This window comes from Cupressus sempervirens, chromosome 11, assembly GCF_028749045.1.
Source record: "Cupressus sempervirens isolate cs-2001-9-10 chromosome 11, ASM2874904v1, whole genome shotgun sequence".
Taxonomy (NCBI): domain Eukaryota; kingdom Viridiplantae; phylum Streptophyta; class Pinopsida; order Cupressales; family Cupressaceae; genus Cupressus; species Cupressus sempervirens.
In genome coordinates this window covers 36109708-36128721 of record NC_143128.1, presented here as the reverse complement: position 1 = coordinate 36128721, position 19014 = coordinate 36109708, and the positions used below count along the sequence as shown (strand labels likewise).

The 19014-nt window shown below is 35.5% G+C and overlaps 1 protein-coding gene across 2 annotated transcripts in view; it reads left to right on the top strand.

The window, feature by feature from the left end:
* The first annotated feature begins 761 nt into the window (after positions 1-761).
* The window catches only part of LOC149528131 (eukaryotic translation initiation factor 3 subunit I-like), a 108802-nt gene continuing 90549 nt past the window's right edge, over positions 762-19014 (top strand). The window contains exons 1-3 of one of the 2 annotated variants that reach the window (XM_089808522.1): positions 762-842; positions 950-1141; positions 13411-13626. In XM_089808522.1, coding sequence (XP_089664648.1) covers positions 958-1141; positions 13411-13626 — 400 coding nt within the window. In that variant the 5' untranslated portion in view covers positions 762-842; positions 950-957. Of the gene's footprint in view, positions 853-949; positions 1142-13410; positions 13627-19014 lie in introns of both variants that reach the window. The other variant, XM_089808521.1, reaches the window with a different exon arrangement.

The following is a 19014-nucleotide window of genomic DNA, read 5'->3' as shown; positions in this document are numbered from 1 at the left end:
TAGCTTTTAGAAATGTATTGGTTTGGCAAGTTATAAGAAATAGAGATGATTACAAGTACCATTTATAAAATGTAAATAATATTAATAATGTATTCTAAAAAAATCAGTAGTAAAAATATTACAAATATTATTATACATTTTTTTTTCTATAATCTATCATGTGTTTATTGGTATAAATTTACTTAAAATAATATATTGGTTAGAATTTGGCAATTGATTTTTTTAATTTCATTTTTTTATAAATAATTTATTAAAATATAAAAATGATTGTGGCTAAGTTCTATTTATAGAATGTAAATAATATTAATAAAATGTTTTAAGACTTTTATTACCAAATAAGTTCAAAGAGAGAGATTTAATTTATAATTTCTATCCCTGAAGTCTTCTTTATATTCTATAATGTGGTCTCAAAGCCTATTAGTTTGTAAGTGGACATTCTTTTTTGGTAAAATCTTCATCGTTGCACATACAAAACGGTTTTATATTCTATAATGTGGTCTCAAAGCCTATTAGTTTGTAAGTGGACATTCTTTTTTGGTAAAATCTTCATCGTTGCACATACAAAACGGTCCTATAATTGATCCTACCCTTCACCTCTTTAAATGCAATTGCTACTTAGTACTATGTCCTCTATCACCCCAACTTTTTTAATAATTTTTTTTAGAAAGACCAAATTTTAAATAATTGAATGAAATAAAACAATAAAAAAATCAGATCAAAATGTAATATATAATTTAGACTATGCGATGGCCAAAATTTTTGGGCATCATTTGAAACAGAGAACTCCCTGCAACTGCAACAAAACGCGTTTTGCCCGTCACAACCTTCGCCGCCGAGTTTCTGTTAAGAGAGGTTGCAATCTCTGCGTGTTTTTCTTACTTAGTTATTTTTTCAACACAAGGTAAATAGCTGGGGCACGAATGATAGTTTTTCCTTTTCATTTGAACAGCTACTGAGATGAGGCCGATTTTATTGAAGGGGCACGAAAGGCCTTTGACGTTTCTCAAATACAATAGAGATGGGGATTTGTTGTTCTCTTGCGCGAAGGATCACACGCCAACTGTTTGGTATGCCCACAATGGCGAACGCCTTGGGACGTATCAGGGTCACAATGGTGCAGTTTGGTGCTGCGATGTCTCAAGTAAGTCTTTCCCTTCTTCGTTTATCTCGTTTCTATTTCTAGGGCTCCTGATTTTCTCAGATTTTGAAACTATGATTTTAGAATTAAAACACCTTGTGCTGCAGAAATGTGACCAGGCTTCTTAATCCATGATCAAGACGCGCCAGTGATTTATAAAGAATGCCTATCTACATATTTAGCTAGCTAAGCACAAATACACGGGCTTTTCGGGTTGATGTTTCAACGTTAATTTTACTTTATTTTTTGAAAAAATATAACTGGAGGGTCACTATATTTGAAATAAAATTAAGTGATTAAACAAGAAGCCAAAATAAGGGGGCTGACCCAAATACAAACAGAATCTGCCACCGAAACTACAGACCTGCATCAACATCACATTGACAGCTAGAAATCTACTGGCAAACACTGATCAGAAACCAGATCAACGAGTCCTCACTAATTGAAAAACATTAACAAAAGTAGGAGAGGGAAACATATACTAACTCCTCTTCTACCTTCAAAAGACCTCTTATCCCATCTATAGTAGTAGTAGTTAACAAGTAACATAATTATACTGTAACTACTAAGCAAAGTACTACAATTAAATATAAACATATCAGAGTTTTTGTGATATAAACATCTCTAAAAAAGTTAATATAAAGTTTTAAACTACTACGTAGAGCATAAACAGTAAACCACAATCCTGAAAGTCTTCCTAATACTATTAATCAAAATAAAACTATTCCCGTTTCATCACTGGAAATGGGACCTCCATGTCATCCATAACTCAAAATCAGGAGCAAGTATCAACACTTCTTTCACTCCCTAGGTCTGGACAGCAACACCTTAGTCCAACCATCTGCAAAACACTTTTTAAGTTCCTTAGTGGTGCCATCTCCTTGATCCTGGTTTCCCTTCCTTTCCTGCTACAAAATGCAGAGTGTGGACACGGAAGAATGCATGTTTTAGACAACAAAGTGCACCAGTTTGTTGAAGCTTTTGACCATAATCTGTGGCTGCTGTTTCATCTTTTTCATCTCCTTCCTGTTAGTGGAACACAACTCACATCTGCCATCTCCCTGTGTCTTAGCCACCACTGCAGTATCTTGCCCTGCAATCACATTTTTACCTTTGTCTAGTAGTGAGCGAGAAGGGGAAGCAATTTTAACTGGGGAGACCTCCTTGTATCTTCCTCTTGTTTTTCGTGGGTCTCATTAAGGTCTTCCATTTTGATGCTTGTAGAAACATGGGTGTAGCTGCTACTATTCTGGGTGTCCGACTCCGACCTAGTATTGCTCTCAGTCTTGGTGGTCTCATTCTCCATCTCATAAGTTTCTCTAACCACCTTTTCCTTTATCCTAGGTTTGGCAGCAATCCTAGAGGATCTATGGGACGTCTCTTCTTCAACTTCCGAATCCACAATATGAACTTTGGGTTCTGTTTTAGGTCTTTTGACAGCTTAGGTATTTGGGGGACCTGTCTGTTCAATTTTACCATAGAGATGCACCAAGGTTACAGGATAGGCTTCCTAACATTGATAATTCTGTAATATGTTTATGAGCTCCTGTTGCATGATTTTACTTACATTTTTGGGGTGAGGATAACTTGGTTCAGGATCTTGCATTCCTTGAGATATGCTGTCAAATTAGGGTAAGGTAATTTAAAAATGATGAATGGCTTCTCATCAAGCTGGGCCAAGATTTCAATGCACACTAATCAGCATACAAAGATTCTCTCAAGCTCAAAATGCAGGGACAGGTAACAGTATGAGGCTTCATTCTCAAAATGCGTGTATAGCAACTCAGAGCCACTCGTCACAGTTACCATCAAATTTTAAAAAACTTCTTGTTACCAATTGAATTGAATTCTGTGGTTTAGTTATGTAAGAAGATGGACGAAGATATCATTCAAAAAGAATGCTCAAAATGTGTGAAAGCATTAGCTTCACTGAGGTCTTAGTCTCATAATTTTTTATCAGAATTCAAATTATTTCATATTTAAAATGTTAGTACAGACTGTTTCCATGATGCATATAATTCAACCAGAGCAACACACAAAGTCCCTTGTTCTTCTCTCTTGCTTTCATTTATTCTCAGGCATTGCAGTCTCATGGGAGAGAATATCTGTCTTATATGCAGGCTCAATTAGAGGGGAAGCCAAGGATGCAGAAGATTATAATTGCTTAATGAAAATAGAAGTGATCAAGAGCACTAGATATTGATCAGAGCACTAGATTATAATATATTAATATAATGAATATGAAATTATTAATGTGCCATTTCCATTTTCAGTTTGATTCCCATTTTCGCTTTCCTGAAACTCAATCCAAGCAAAAAACGAATTTAGCTTCCATCAACAAATTTTCCAACACCAGAAAATTTTCACTCTGGTTTTTACATTCTTATTGGCTTGCCTACTTGTGGCTAGGCTATTGCTATAGTAAACAAGACAAGGACAGAGAAAAGATCAGGCAGAAAATTTTAACGGTCTCAGACCCTTACCACGTTTCATCTTGCATGAATGATTTTGTGTTCAATATGCAATAGATGATCCAGGTAATTGATTCACTGGACAACCATGTCGTGCTTCACCCCTCCACTGTTAAAGTTATGCCCATAAATAAAGATAAATGACAAGAAACAAAATGAAGAACAGTAAGACACAACAATTTATCCTAGGAAAACCCTCTCAACATGAGGGGAAAAACCCAACCACATAAGAAAATATCTCTTTTATTAAATAATAGAGGTTCGAGTACAATGCTTTCAATTGAATGCCCACACATCACACAAAACACTCATATATATCTGAATTGAGACTCTTCATATTATAACCAAAAGTGTCTTCATTTTCCAAATGTGAGTCTCTTCATATTTTTGAAGCATGTTTCTTCATATAATAAAATGTCAGATATTTAGGGCGAGACACCTAGCACACCTTGGATGCCGAGTCGTGTTCACTTGGTTATAGGAAATATGCAAATGAATATGGCAGATATATCACCATAAATATCTTCTCTAGCTGTTGGTGCAATATATTGCATTATCTCAAATTTAATAGAAGCTAGAATGAAGACATATCATATGGTAATATCAAAGGTAAAGATCTCTATCATAACTACAATCTTCAACACTGCCTCTTAGCAAGAGAGATCTTTAGGAAGGCACACATAGCTGCAATAAAAAATTTTAGTAAAAAATTCTCATCTCCTATTTTCTCAATAAAACATTGCTATCTCAACATAACACTAATTACCATAGCTACTTCTAGAGGGTGGACCATAAAAGCATAAGATTAAAGTCACGAGTCATATATATGACTTCCAACATCCCTATTTGCAGAGGGTGGATCCACCATACCTACTCGTTGGGGGTGGAACAAGGGCTTTCACCTCAGACTTCTCCTGGAGAAGAATGTGTTTCCACCATGCCTACATGCAAAAGGTGGAACGAGGGCTTTCACGTCGGACTTCTCTTAGAGAAGAATGCATTCCACCATGCCTACTTATAGATGGTGGATCCACTATACCTACTCGCAGAGGGTGAGACAATGGATTTCACCTCGAACTAATTAACAACATGTATAAAAATGACTGAGATTCTCTCTCAACGAAGACTCCCTCTCAACAACGGCAACATTCTCAATGCGTTGATTATCACAATAAGAGCGCTTTTTTCAAGTTGACCAAATAGGGAGCTTTAGTAATCACACTAACACACAAGCTTGCAAAGAATTAGACATTCTCCCTTTGTCATGCAAGCTCCCCCTGAATCTGATTTCTGTAGCTGAATAGTCTCCCTTCGAATGTCATTTTTTCCTATAAAGATAATCTAAATAGTTTCTTCCTCTTTAATGAAGTTAGGTATCTGATTCAGTCCCATGGCTGTAAGCAGTGTCCTTATGCTCATTTCTTCAGCCTGAATTTGCATGCTATCTCTCATCATCTTGTTGCTTCTTGATCCATCCTGCAACCAAGAGAGATTAATAATAATTCATAGAATCAACCTATCACAAAGTGAAATATAGAGATCAATGCTAAAAATGTAACACTATTCCCAGTCATATAACAAAAAATCATGATCAACATTCAAAACTATAATCATAATTCCCAGTGATATAACAAAAAATCATGATCAACATTCAAAGCTATAATCATAGAATACTTATCTCTTGAGAAGGATAATAGCACACGCACAAATATGGAACAATACACAATAATCTTTGCACAATTGAATTCTCAGAATAGAAAATGATAACACTCCAAATACGCCTAACTTCACACAATGTGGAAAAATCACCCGAAGATTATAATAAATGTTGCATAACCCATAAATCCAATCTTGTAACTGCTGATGGTTATTGAATAGAAAAGTGGCAGCCTGATAAATAGAATTAATGGAAGAGGATGAATAATCATTGGCCTAACCATACAAAAGATGCTCAACCATTCAAAGGACCTGATGATACAAAGACGTGACCATAATGAATAACCTTAGATCATAAAGAACAACAGTGGTCAATACATAAACAACTACTTCAGAAACTGAATCTTTGATATTAAATTCTGTTAAAATTTGTCAGATATCCATGATTGGACGTAATGCCAAGTCATCACATATATAGCACCAAAACAAATACTTTGAATGCAAGGATGCAGTAGAAAGGTCATCGCATAAGATTGATTAACAAGAACGAAAGCTAGGAATACCATCCATTGTTCGAGCACAACTAAACTAGACGATAAAAAATATGCAGTGAATATGAGCAATCAAATCAGTTCCAAACAAATACGCTGTCCAGACATCCTTATCATAAGTTCTCATCATCTCATCAGAGCTAAAAGATTTCTATCGTAGCTACTAATATTCAACACATACAGACTGCCTACAAAGTACTCATGCAATCTGCAACAGATACACAAACTAGAGAACAAGAGAAACTCCCTTATTTGCTAATATCTAACCTGCTTTAATTCAATGTTAAAGTTATGCCCAGGAATAAAGATAAACAACTATAAACAAAATGAAGAACATTAAGACACATCAATTTATCCTGAGAAAACCCTCCAACTTGAGGGGAAAAATCCAGCCATGCTAAAAGATATCTCGTTTATTAAATAATAGAGGTCTGAGTATAATGCTTTCAATTGAACACCCGCTCATCACACAAAGCAATCATATATATCTTGAATTGAGACTCTTCATATTATAACCGAAAAGTGTTTTCATTTTCCAAATGCAAGTCTCTTTATATTTTCAAAAGCATTCTCTTTGCATGTCGCATTTCACTTCATATAGTAAAATGTCCGATATTTAGGGTGAGACACCTAGCACACCTTGGATGCCGAATCACATTCACTTGCTTATAGGAAATATACTAATGAATATGGCAGATATATCACCATAAATATCTTCTCTAGCTGTTGGCACAATATATTGCATTAGCTCAAATTTAATAGAAGCCAAAATGAAGATATATCATATGGCAATATCAGAGGTAAAGATCTCTATCATAGCTATAATCTTCAACACTCCCTCTTAGCAAGAGTGATCTTTAGTATGACAAGGACACATAACTGCAATAAAAAATGTCAATAAAAAATTCTCACTACAAAGTTTCTCAATAAAACATTGTTATCTTAGCATAACACTATTCACTATAACTACTTCGAGAGGGTGAACCATAAATGCATAAGATTAAAGTCATGGGGTCACGTACATGACTTCCACCATGCCTACTTGTAGAGGGTGGATCCACCATACCTACTCACAGAGGATGGAGCGAGGGCTTTCACTCTAGACTTATCTCAGGGAAGAATGCATTTCCATCTTGCCTACTCGTAGAGGGTGGATCCATCAATTTTACTTGCAAAAAGTGGAACAATGAATTTTACCTTGAACTTCTCTCACAGAGAAGAACTCATTATCATGTATAAGAATGACTAAGGTTCTCTCTCAATAGGGACTCCTTCTCAGTAGGGGCGGCATTCTTATTGCTTTGATTATCACAAAAGAGTGCTAATTTCAAGTTGATCAAATAGGGAGCTTTAGCACTCACATTGCCATACAAGCTTGCAAAAAACTAGGCATTCTCCCTCTGTTATACAAACTCCCTCTAAATCTTATTTATGCAGCTGAATAGTTTCCCTTTGAATGTCATTTCTTCCTCTAAAGATAATCTGAATAGATTCTTCCTCTTTAATGAAGTCAAGTAACCAATACAATCCCATGGCTGCAAGTAGTGTCTTCATGTTCATTTCTTCGGCCTGTAGGACTTGGCATGTAATCTCTCATCATCCAGTTGCTTCTTGATCCGTCCTCAACCAATTGAGATTAATAATAATTGATAGAATCAACCTATTGCGAAGAGAAATATAGAGATCAATACTAAAAATAAACACTATCAATAGTGATTGAATAAAAATTCATGATCAATATTCAAAGGTATAATCGTAGAATACTTATCTCTTTGTAGTCTAATATTCCTTGAGAAGGATCTTAGCACACACACATATATGGATAAATACACAATAGTCTTTGCACAACGGAACTCTCATAATAGAAAATGATAACTTTCCAAATACGTCTAACTTCGCACACTTGAAAAATTACCTAAAGATTATAATTAACATTGCATAACCTGGAAATTCAATCTTGTAATTGCTAGTGGTTAATGAATAGAAAAGCAGCAGCTGGTAAATAGGATTAATGGAAGAGGATGAATAATCATCGACCTAACCATACAAAAGAAGCCCGACCATTCAAAGGGCTTGATGATACAAAAACGCGACCGTAATGAATAATTGTAGATTATAAAGAACAGCGGTAGCCAATAAATAAACAACTACTTGAGAAAATAAATCGTTGATATTAAATTCTGATGAAGGCTACCAATTAGCCATGGTCGAATGTGATGCCATGTCATCATATATAATGCCAAATAAATCTTTAACTGCAAGGAGGTAGTAGAAAGTGTTATGGTAAATCTATGTTGTAGCTGTATTAAACAAAGGAGATGAAAGCTCCTTATACAGATGTACAAAGACAATATTTCGAAAAGATTCAATTGTGAACTAAAGACGAAAATAGAAATTGACTTAATAAACTAAATACTACTTAAGATGACCATTAAAGAAACGTTACAATCTTCTAAGATTCTCCCTTAATGGTCATTGCCTAACTATCGCCTTTTGATAACAAATTCTTCAAAACATTCTGCTATTGCTGTGACCCTCCCTAGATCTGCAAAATGTTAATGACCAAAAAGCCAAAATTTGTTCAAGAAAGAACAAAGAAGGGTGCTTCCCTCTTCAGAAAGCTTTGCAAAAAGAGGGAAGAGCCTTTCCCTGACTTTGCCTTGAGTTGAGTTTGCCACTAACCCTCCAGAATCTCTGAAACATTTGACTAGAAATCATCAAAAAACTCTAATGTGATGTTGGATAACAGACATCTTCTAGAAGACAGACAAATGCTAAGAACAACTAGAACAATTTTGCGGGAAATTTGACAAACCCTCCAAAATTTGCATATGAGCATGATGATTCAAAATATTTTGCAATAAAGCCACAATTTTTTAGCAGTGAAATTGGAAAAACTAGACACAATTTTTGAGGTGAAAATTCGATCAAAACCAGACAACAGAATCAGAGACATGGATCAACATACAAAGCATCATTTTTGAGGGAAAAATGGTAAAACCCAATAGATAATTGCTGAGGAAAAAATTAAAAACTTGCCAAATGTATTTTAATGAAAAAATTATAAACCCACTAGATAATTTTTTCTAGATAATTTTTGAGGAAAATGTATAAGAACCCAGCCATAATATAAGGGGGGAAAAATAAAAACCCATCATAAATTTTTTAGAGGAAAAAATTATGAAAACCCATTAGAATTTTTAAGGAAATTTTTATTAAAACCCATTAAAGAAACCTTCAGCAACAAAGCACTAGACTTCGCGTGGTAAAACATCACATGCAAGATCTTGCAACTCACAAAAAGCACATGCAAGTACATGCAACTTTCGAAAATCAAAAACTTTTGCTGAAACCAAGTAATAGCGTAATCAAATCCACAACCAGATTTGCAATTTTCAGAAAAAAATCTTTGAAGACAAACCACAAATTTCATAAAACATTTCTAACAATTTTTATTTTAAAAGTTGAAGAAGAAAATTCTGCAGAAAATTCTAGGTTAAAAAAGGCTCAAATTTTTCTTAAAAATTTGCCAAATTTTATGATTTCCTATCAACCTGCTTTGATAGCACATTTTGGTAAATTGATGTTGTTGTAGTTGTATTATACAAAGGAGATAAAAGCTCCTTTTATAGATTTACAAAGACAGTGTTTCTAAAAGAAATAAATTTGAACTAAAGACGAAAATAGAAATTTTTAATTAACTTAATAAACTAAAGACCAGCTAAGATGACCATTAAAGAATCATTACAATCTTCTGCCATCACACAAAATTGATTAAGAAGAACGAAAGCCAGGAATACTATACACGGTTCGAGCACATCTAAACCAGATGATCAGAAATATGCAATGAATATGCGCAATCGAATCAGCACCAAACAAATATGCTGTCCACACATCTCTATCATAAGTTCTCAGCATCTCATCAGAGGTAAAAGATTTCTATTGCAGTTACTAATATTCAATACATAGAAATTGCTTACAAAATACTTATGAAATGTGCAACAGATACACAAACTAGAGAACAAGACAAACTCCCTTATTTGCTGTTATCTAACCGGCTCTGATACCATGTTAAAGTTATGTTCAGAAATAAAGATAAACAACTTTAAACAAAATGAAGAACAATAAAACACAACAATTTTTGCTGGGAAAACCGTCCAACTTGAGGGGAAAAACCCAGCCACACAAAAAAAAATCTCTTTTATTAAATAATAGAGGTCCGAGTACACCGCTTTCAACTGAACACCACACTCATCACACAAAGCAATCATATATATCTTTAATTGAGATACTCTTCAAATCATGACCAAGAGTCTTTTCATTTTCCAAATATAAGTATCTTCATATTTCCAAAAGCATGTCTCTTCGCATGTTGCATGTCTCTTCATATAATAAAATGTCAGATATTTAGGGTGAGACGCCTAGCACACCTTCGATGCTGAGTTATGCTCACTTGGTTATAAGAAAGATATAAATGAATATGACGAAAATATCACCATAAATCTATTCTCTATTTGCTGATGCAATACAAGGCATCATCTCAAATTCAACATAAGCCAAAATTAAGACATATCATATGGCAATATGAGAGGCAAAGATCTCTATCACAGCTATAATTAACGTCCACCATACCAATTTTGTTTACAGATGTATTTACAAGTATCACCTATGAACTATTAAGAATATTATGCGACTTATCAAGAGTACACTTGTCTATTAATTCCACTCTCATTCTTCATAATTTAGAATAGAGATTCACAGAAATCAGAAAACAAAGATCAACCATTACACTTTTCAGTTATCTAAGTCATATAACAAAATTATCTTTAATATCTTTCCATTAGTTTCAAGTATCAAAGTCTAAAAAGGAGTATGATATTGCAGTTTGAGTGGGCGGCATGCAGGGTCAGCACATTACATCAGCTAACAGAAGCTGATTGTTTTACTGTTAAATAGTCATATCAAAACCTCTAAGCTTGCATTTTTCATCATTCACTTCATTTTATTTTTTTTTCAAACAATGATCTTTTCCCCATTCCATCACCTGAAGAGGGAGTATAGCAGAAGGGACTGGTCTCATTGTCTCAGTAGTTAGTTTCTTTTTTATTTAGGCTGCTATCTTCTTCTTTCTATGCACCAGGGAGCAGAGGCAGTCCATGATATTGTAAGTATGACAGCTACTTCAATCCCCAGAGCACAATAGTTCTCTCAATGGTAGAGTGTTCTTATATAAAAGGAAGAAAGTTGAAGAATTGGAAAGCATACTGGAGCAGTTTTATCCTTGGGCAATGCCAAACGTGTTTTGCATATCCATGATCTGGTCAGGGACCAAGTATGATCACCTTAATCAAACCTCTACACTTGCTTCAACAAAAGTTGCACTTAAGGTTTTTGAATTTCACTGTTTTTATAGGCAGAAAAGGATGTGCGGAGGTGACCAGCATCAAGCTTTTCCTTTTTAGACTGCTCGTCTCTAATTTGAGGAGCTTGAACTAGTGGTAATCTGGTTTATGGTCGAGGTTTTTCATAGCTGCAGAAGAGGTTTATGCTACAGCAAGGAAACTTTAGGCCTAATATTTTATAGAGATGGAAGGGAGAACTGCTGTAAGGGGAGAAGGTCTTTGAAATATTAAATGAGAAGTCCTCAGAAAGAGGGGTCACCAATTCATTGACCAAGAACCCACTCATAGAGGGTGGAAAAGTTAACTTTTCAGATCATGGTATGCAGAAATTTAAACCCTAAATGCTTAAATAATAAAATTACCGATTCTGAATTACCAGAATTTGCACATCCATCATAACTGAAACTATGAAGCATTAATAGAACATTCAGAATAGTGGACAGTCGCTTTTTCATCTAGTTTCTCATTAAATCTTAAAATAAAACACTGCACTAGTGCAAAGCTGGAATTAATAAATCATCCACATCCCTGCATTTCTTCTATAGACAAAGGTGGCTAGATACTGGAAGTGCACTTTACCTCTCTTGAATCAAACTCCATATATAAACTGAACTTTTCTTAGTTTTTGCACTTAAGCTGAAATTAAAACTGCAGCTACAGATAGGCTTGGCTTTTAAATAGTAAACTGCTAAAAACTTAAAAGCATAATAGCAAAAAATGCCTAAAAAAAGGAATAAAGTCTAAACTTAGACTAAAATGCATTCTCTTATATATAACTGAAAAATTTGTAAAGCATTCTAATTGTGAATACTGAATGAGGATGTGGTCGGTGCATCCAATGTATGCGTCTTCCTTCTCCTACTTAATAAATGAGTGCTATTCTCTTAATGTGTTTATATTTAGTCTTACCCATGGTATATAAACTACACAAACAAATACAATCTAAACATATTTTTAAATTTTAAAGCAAAAAATATCATGAATCGCAGTGGCCAGAAAGGTTTACAGGCCTTCACCTGTACATTTGTAAGTATATTTAATGTGTTAAATGATAATTTTTTCATCTCCTAGTAAAAAGTTACCCGCATCACTCACCACATGCAACAAAAGATTACTGAAGGTTGCTTTTTGGCTCTATCCAGTTCTCAAACTGGTTCACATCGATTGAAATGCAATTGGCTTACTGTGTCCAGTCCACTTTTGTCAGAGTCTACATGCAAGCTGAACCCTCTCCCACTGTGAATTCTTCCCCACAGGTCTATTTTGCCATGGTCAAGTGAGTAAATTTTGTGATCAGGAAGGCAATGGGTGATCGGGATGTACACAAGTCAGAGTCAAATATCTTAAACAATAGAAAGCAAAAAAACAAAATCGTCACTTTTTGCTGGGTTTGCTGTGGCTACTACTACAAAAATATGTATAGGTTCTTCATGATTTTTTCAGGTACATCTGGGACAAATCCATAGGTCAATATGCAAACCCTGGCTGTACCTCCCCTCTCACTGGACCAGGTTCTGGATCCGCTAGGTTACAGCAACAAATCAGTAACATAAACTAAGATGTCTATATAGGTGAGGGTTTGTCAGTCATCCATCATTCTTCGTGTAAGTTTTGTGGAGTCTGGGATGTCAAATTTGTCAGTTTGATGCAAAAGTTCATATTTAGAAAAATTTTCTGTACTTCAATTTTGTCGTCGAATTAAGCAGGCAGTGTAGTATACAAGAAAGGTTTTGGTCTTATCAATCATTCTCCAAATGTCGAATTCTTACCTAATTGGAGAGGCTTTTCATATAACAATGTCTTTGGCATGATTGGAGAGACTTTGCATGTAACAATGGCTCCCTTGCTTTTTGAGGAATTTTGCTCCATGAGTTTATGTTATGGATTCTTGACTGATTCTAAACTCAACATGGATCAGCGGCATTCTGTACTTTTATGTTGTGTTAACAATCAATTTATATTACCTGTTCCTGACCATGGGCTTCAAAGAAGACTATAAGCCATGAAAAATTAAAACTCAAGTGACCAGGTATACTCAACTTTTATGTCACATTAGCAGTTAAAAAGTGTTCCATGATTGTCATGAGTTTATTGCTTGTTTTTTTTAACATTTGGTGAAATCATAGATAATTTCTCTGAGCACATTGAGAATGTAATTTTGAATGTTTAACTCAAGTGGGTTTATAATGCAGGGGATTCTACATGTTTAATAACTGGTAGTGCAGATCAGACTGTCAAGTTATGGAAAGTGGAAAATGGAACACAGTTATATACTTTCAAATTTGATTCCCCAGCTAGATCTGTGGACTTCTCAGAAGGAGACAAGCTTGCTTTGATCACTACTGATCCATTCATGGAGTTGAGATCAGCCATTCATGTAAAGCGAATCGAGAAGGATCTGTCAAGACGTAAGTGAATAGATTTCTTCCTAGTTCTTGAGATCACTGGTGCATGATATTGAGAATTTTTGTTGCAGTCTGTAAATGAACATGTCACTGTTTTTTACACATGGCAACCAAACAATTATTTTTATTCTTAGATTACTTACCAAATAGATTAACTCTGAACAGAAATATGATGAGCCACAACAAATTAAGGATTATATATTTGTGATAATTTATTATATTTTTGTTTTGAAAGCTTCCAGTGAATTGTCTATCTTTTTCCTTTAATTTGTGCTCCTCTATTATGTCTGTGTTTTCGAAGCATCCCATGAATCGTATTTATCCTATAGTTTGTGCTTCTCTAATATAACCCTGTATTTTTAAGTTTTTATGAAAATCCGTCACAATTAAATCTAAATGATAGTGTTATTTTCTTTATCTAAAATTTAAGATAAAAATGGAAGTTAAATTAGTCAAAGATCATGTGTTCACCGCTTAGTGTGTTGGTTAAGTGGTGGTGGTGTTGTTGTCCCCCCTAGGTTGAAACCTTCGCTGGACCATTGTGATCGTGGTCTCGTGCCTCTTCTGATCCAATGTGCTTGTGGGTTCGGGTCTCAGCTTTGTAATAAGGGGATGAAGTCCCCCAATTTGTGGCCTTATTGGTTCATATCTCTGGGTCAAAAGCATTTCATGTGGAGTGGGAGGGCGTGCTGTGCTAGTGTCACCCATCACATTAAAAAGTTTACTAGGCACTTTAAAAAAAAAGTCGAGATCATTCAAACATAAATCAGGAAATTCACAAAATGACAATTTTTTTTGTAAGATCAATTCTTTGTGGGGTTCTTACCTGTGATTTTGGACATTGTTTTACCTGCAATTTTCACATTTTTCCCTCTAGTTGTGGCAGGAAAATTATTTTGACTTTTTTGTTAGGTGCAGTCATGGCATGATTCTACTCCATCAATGCCCTAGGGTTTGAAGTGACCTTTTGTTTTCCAGATTGCCACTGCATGAGTGAACAGGTTTTTCAATTTGAAGATCACTGCAATTTGTGTTCGTTCCCTGCTGTGACTTTGCTAGCTTTTGGTGGTTGTAAATCCTGTTGCTATACAATTTCCCTTGTGAAACACCTTTATTCATTTCTTCACTCACTGAGGGAAAAGCTAACATTTACCTGCAGGTTTCACTTTTTTTGTTTTTCTTTCTCTAGTTAAGGTGGGAAAATTACTTTGACTTTTTTTCAGGATGCAGAAATGGCATCATTCTATTTCATCTGTACTCTGGAGTTTGCAATGACTGTTTCTTTTTCCAGATTGCCACTGCATGACTCAACAGGTGTTTTTATTTCAAGACTACTGCAACTTGTGTTTGTTTGCTGCTGCGAATCGTTGGTAGATTTTGTTACTATACGATTCTCCTTGTGGAATGCCTTTTTTTCATGTCCACTGCATGAGTGAACAGTTTTTTGATTTTATTTGAAGATTGTTGCAGCTTGTGTTTATTTGCTTCTTTGACTTGTTGATCGACTTTTGTTATTGTAAATTTGGTTGTTAGATAATTCTCCTTGTCAAATGCCTTTATTCATGTCTTCAGTCATTGAGGGAAAACCTAACAGTCAGAAGCTATCCATTTTCAAGGTATGCCTTTGGGGCTAACTGTGTTTCAAAAAATGGCTTATATTTCATTTGTGGATTTTAACATAATATAATTAAAAAATGTCTTCAAACTGACAATGTACATGAATATTTTGTGCTTCTTATTCACCTAGTTAACTTGAACAATCTCGAAGACGAACATAATTTACTCACTAACAAATGTATTTTGGCTTTCTAATTTGTGAGTAATAATATGGTGAAAGCTAATTGAATAAAGCTTTTCTTGAATTTGGAGGAACAAAAAAATAATGGTATTTGTCTGTCTGTCTGTTTGTATCTATCTGTTGGTCTCTCTCTCTCTCTGTCCATCTATCTCTCTATCTATCTATAATGAATAGACATGTCCCTTGAAGGGACATGTCTCTCCATGTCTCTTCCACAATATAAATAAGAGAGAGATCGCTGCCCTTGGAAGCTATTACATTTGCAGCAATCCTCTTAATTTCAACAGTTGGCACCCAAGTGTTGATTTATGACAAGAAAAAGGATATTCAATTTGCATCACAAGACAATTATCACTTAAGTTATGCTTTGTCGAAGCCAGTAAATTATTATTATTAAATAAGAAGACTTTTCATCAGGCTTTTATCATGTGATTTTCATTGGATGATGACTATAAGAGGATTCATCAAGCGCACAAATTTTAAAATTATTCACATCTCTCTAAAAGAATATCATTTAGGGAAAGACATTGTGCAAGATAAAGGATTTCTACAAACCCTGGCTGCTAAATGTCTTAACGTTGAGATCAAATTGTTTGTTAATGATTGTAGCTTCAATCAAATAATTCCAATCAATGAAATCAAATGTTTGAATTGCCTATCAGCCTTAAACATTTGATAACTATCTTTCTATATTATTATCATGGAGCATTGTTATTGATAATGAATTATTAAGAATATATATATATATATATTGAATATGTATATGTATATCTCATATATAATATACATATATATAAATTATATCATCATGATAATTCATTTAGCAAATATCATTTGTGATAACTAATATGAGTTTAGAAGGGACATATCTCTACGGGATACATGCCTCTTCATATCATATACATATTCATTGAACGAGTAACTTGAAACCCACAAAAATAAAGAAGTGCTCTTACAAGTTATAGTAGTGAATTAAAACATACATATAATGAGAAAGCCTGGTAGGAAGATCTCATTTATTTTGAAAGGCAGACAATATTATTGTTCAGAAATTTATATTCTCTATTAACAAGAAAATCTGATCAAAAGTGCAAGAAACTACTTTAAGTATATGAAATTTTAGTAAGATTTTGAATGAAATCTATTAACATGATATTGTTGTGTTGTTAAAGATGCTACAAGGACTGCAAATTCTCATAGTTGGATTTTTCTCGTCAGAGAGAAGCACCAACTTACTGGACTTGTTTAGCGATGATGTTCGAGCGACAATACAACTAGTGTAGAATTGATTGCTCAAAATCCGGAATCCTGGTTGCAATCATTAATGATCTCTTTGATGCCTATGCAAATCTTCACCAAGCCAATCTCTTCTACAAAGCTTTCAAGAGGTGGGATCCATTGCAAATCGAGAAATTGCCAAAGGACATGCAAATAGTTTACATGGGACTTTATAATACTTTAAGTGATATATGTGAACGAGTAAGGGAGGTTCAAGGTCATGATGTGCTTCCTTTCTTGCACCGATGATGGGTGTATAATTTTTCCTAGTTTTATAAAAGAAAGAGAGTGGATTAAAGGGGGATACTCGCCATCATTGAATGAGTATTGGGAGAATTTCATAGTGCCAGTAGCACTGTGAGCATATACCATCACCAAAATATTTTCTATGGGAGATATTCTTCCTGATCACATTCTTGAGAAGCTCAACTTTTTTTTTTTTTTTGAAAAAAAGGGGTAAAAATTTATTCAGTGAAAGCCAAATTACAAAGGCCTCAGGCCCAATTTATCAAACCACTACCCAAAACCATTAAGCTCTATCTTTTTCCACTAAATGCTCAAAAGTCCCTACATAATCAGCAGGAAGATCATTCGTATCGGAAATATCCCAACTAGCACCTTTCTCCGAAGCCCATTTAGCCAAGACATCAACAACTCCATTCCATTCTCTGGGAATATGACAAAAGGAAATCTCATCAACAAAGCTACTCAAGTGAAGAATCTCTCTAACAAGAGAGGCAATATGCCAGTTACAATCCTCTATTTTGTGGTTGTTTATCATGTCCACAACAATCTGAGAGTCTGATTCACACACTATTCTCCTCCATCCAAGAGAGCAGGCTCGCTCCATAGCCACCTTAATGGCTAAGGCCTCCATCACGTTATTGGAATGAACTCCTTTGTGAACAGAGAATATGAAACAAACCTTGCCATCTGCATCTCTCCCAATTCCCCCCACACCAGCTTGTCCAGGATTCCCACGGGAGGAACCGTCAGTGTTAATCTTTAGGACGCCATTTGGTGGAGGTCTCCATTTCCCTATCCTACACACTCTTCTTTTTAGTGGTTGAGATCCTTTACTGCTTCTACTTCCCAACTCTTTGTCCGCCAATCCCAAATTCTGAACTATCTTGAAGTCATCAGGATCCACTGGCTCCGTCATATCACATTTAGCACAGATAGTTTCCTGAAGCTTAATCAAGATCACCTGCCATAATTTAGTGACCCCCGGGCTGGAGTTACAGAAAATCCGACGATTATGCTCCAACCAAAGATTCCAAATAATGAAAGAAGGTCCAATAGCCCAGGCCACCTGGAGGAATGAGGTTTTCGCAGGGGGTCTACCCAGGCTATCCCAAAACTCAATAAGAGATTCAGCTTGAATGCATCCATGACACCATGCTTCCCACCACATATGCCAGATTTCTCTAGAGAGAGGGCATAAGAAGAATAAATGAGAAACATCTTCTCCATGCATCCTACAGAGGGGGCAGATCGAAGGACCTTGAAACCCTCTTCTCTGGAGGTTATCCCACGTAAGACACTTTTTTTGAGCAACTAGCCATAGAAAAAAATTACATTTAGGCCATGAGAATCTATTCCAAACCTTTCGCCACCAGGGAATTTCTTGAATCTCATTACATTGACTATCCAGCCAAGCATACCCCTGGGCAACACTGAAACTACCTTTAGGGCTAGGACCCCAAGCCAGGATATCTTTGTCCTTAGAAGAACTACACAGCCTAAGAGAGAGAAGACTGGCCAGCTCTGCTCGAATCTCCGAGGAGCCCCTTGGGGGCCAGTCCTGAGGATCTTTCCAACTAGCAACAATCATCGGACCACAACTCTTCATAGTTTTGAAGTGAACGACTTTGTTCCATCCTGCAGCAGAAAAAATCGGATATAGAGGCTGAAGATGTGGATGGCTGGAGAGAATGGGAGGATAGCCATCCTAGGACTCGTGCCAGAATAACACACTCGATCCCTCATTACATATCCAGAAGAGGCCGTCCTTGATGAGAGGAGCACCTCTTTTAAGAGTGTCCCAAATAAAGGATCCCTTACCATTTAGTTCCAGTCTAGGAATATCCTGAAAATCCTCTCCTGGGAAGTACTTATGGACCAGAATTTTAGCCCAATCTTGATCTTGATTCTTGCACCATCTCCAATATAACTTAGCCGCCAGAGCTTTGACACTAAGAGCCATAGATTTAAGGCCTAATCCCCCAGCAATCTTAGGCTGGCAAACAGTGTTCCAGTTGACCAAGCTCCATCTAGAAGAGAGGAGAGTGCCTGACCAAAGAAATTGTCGCGAC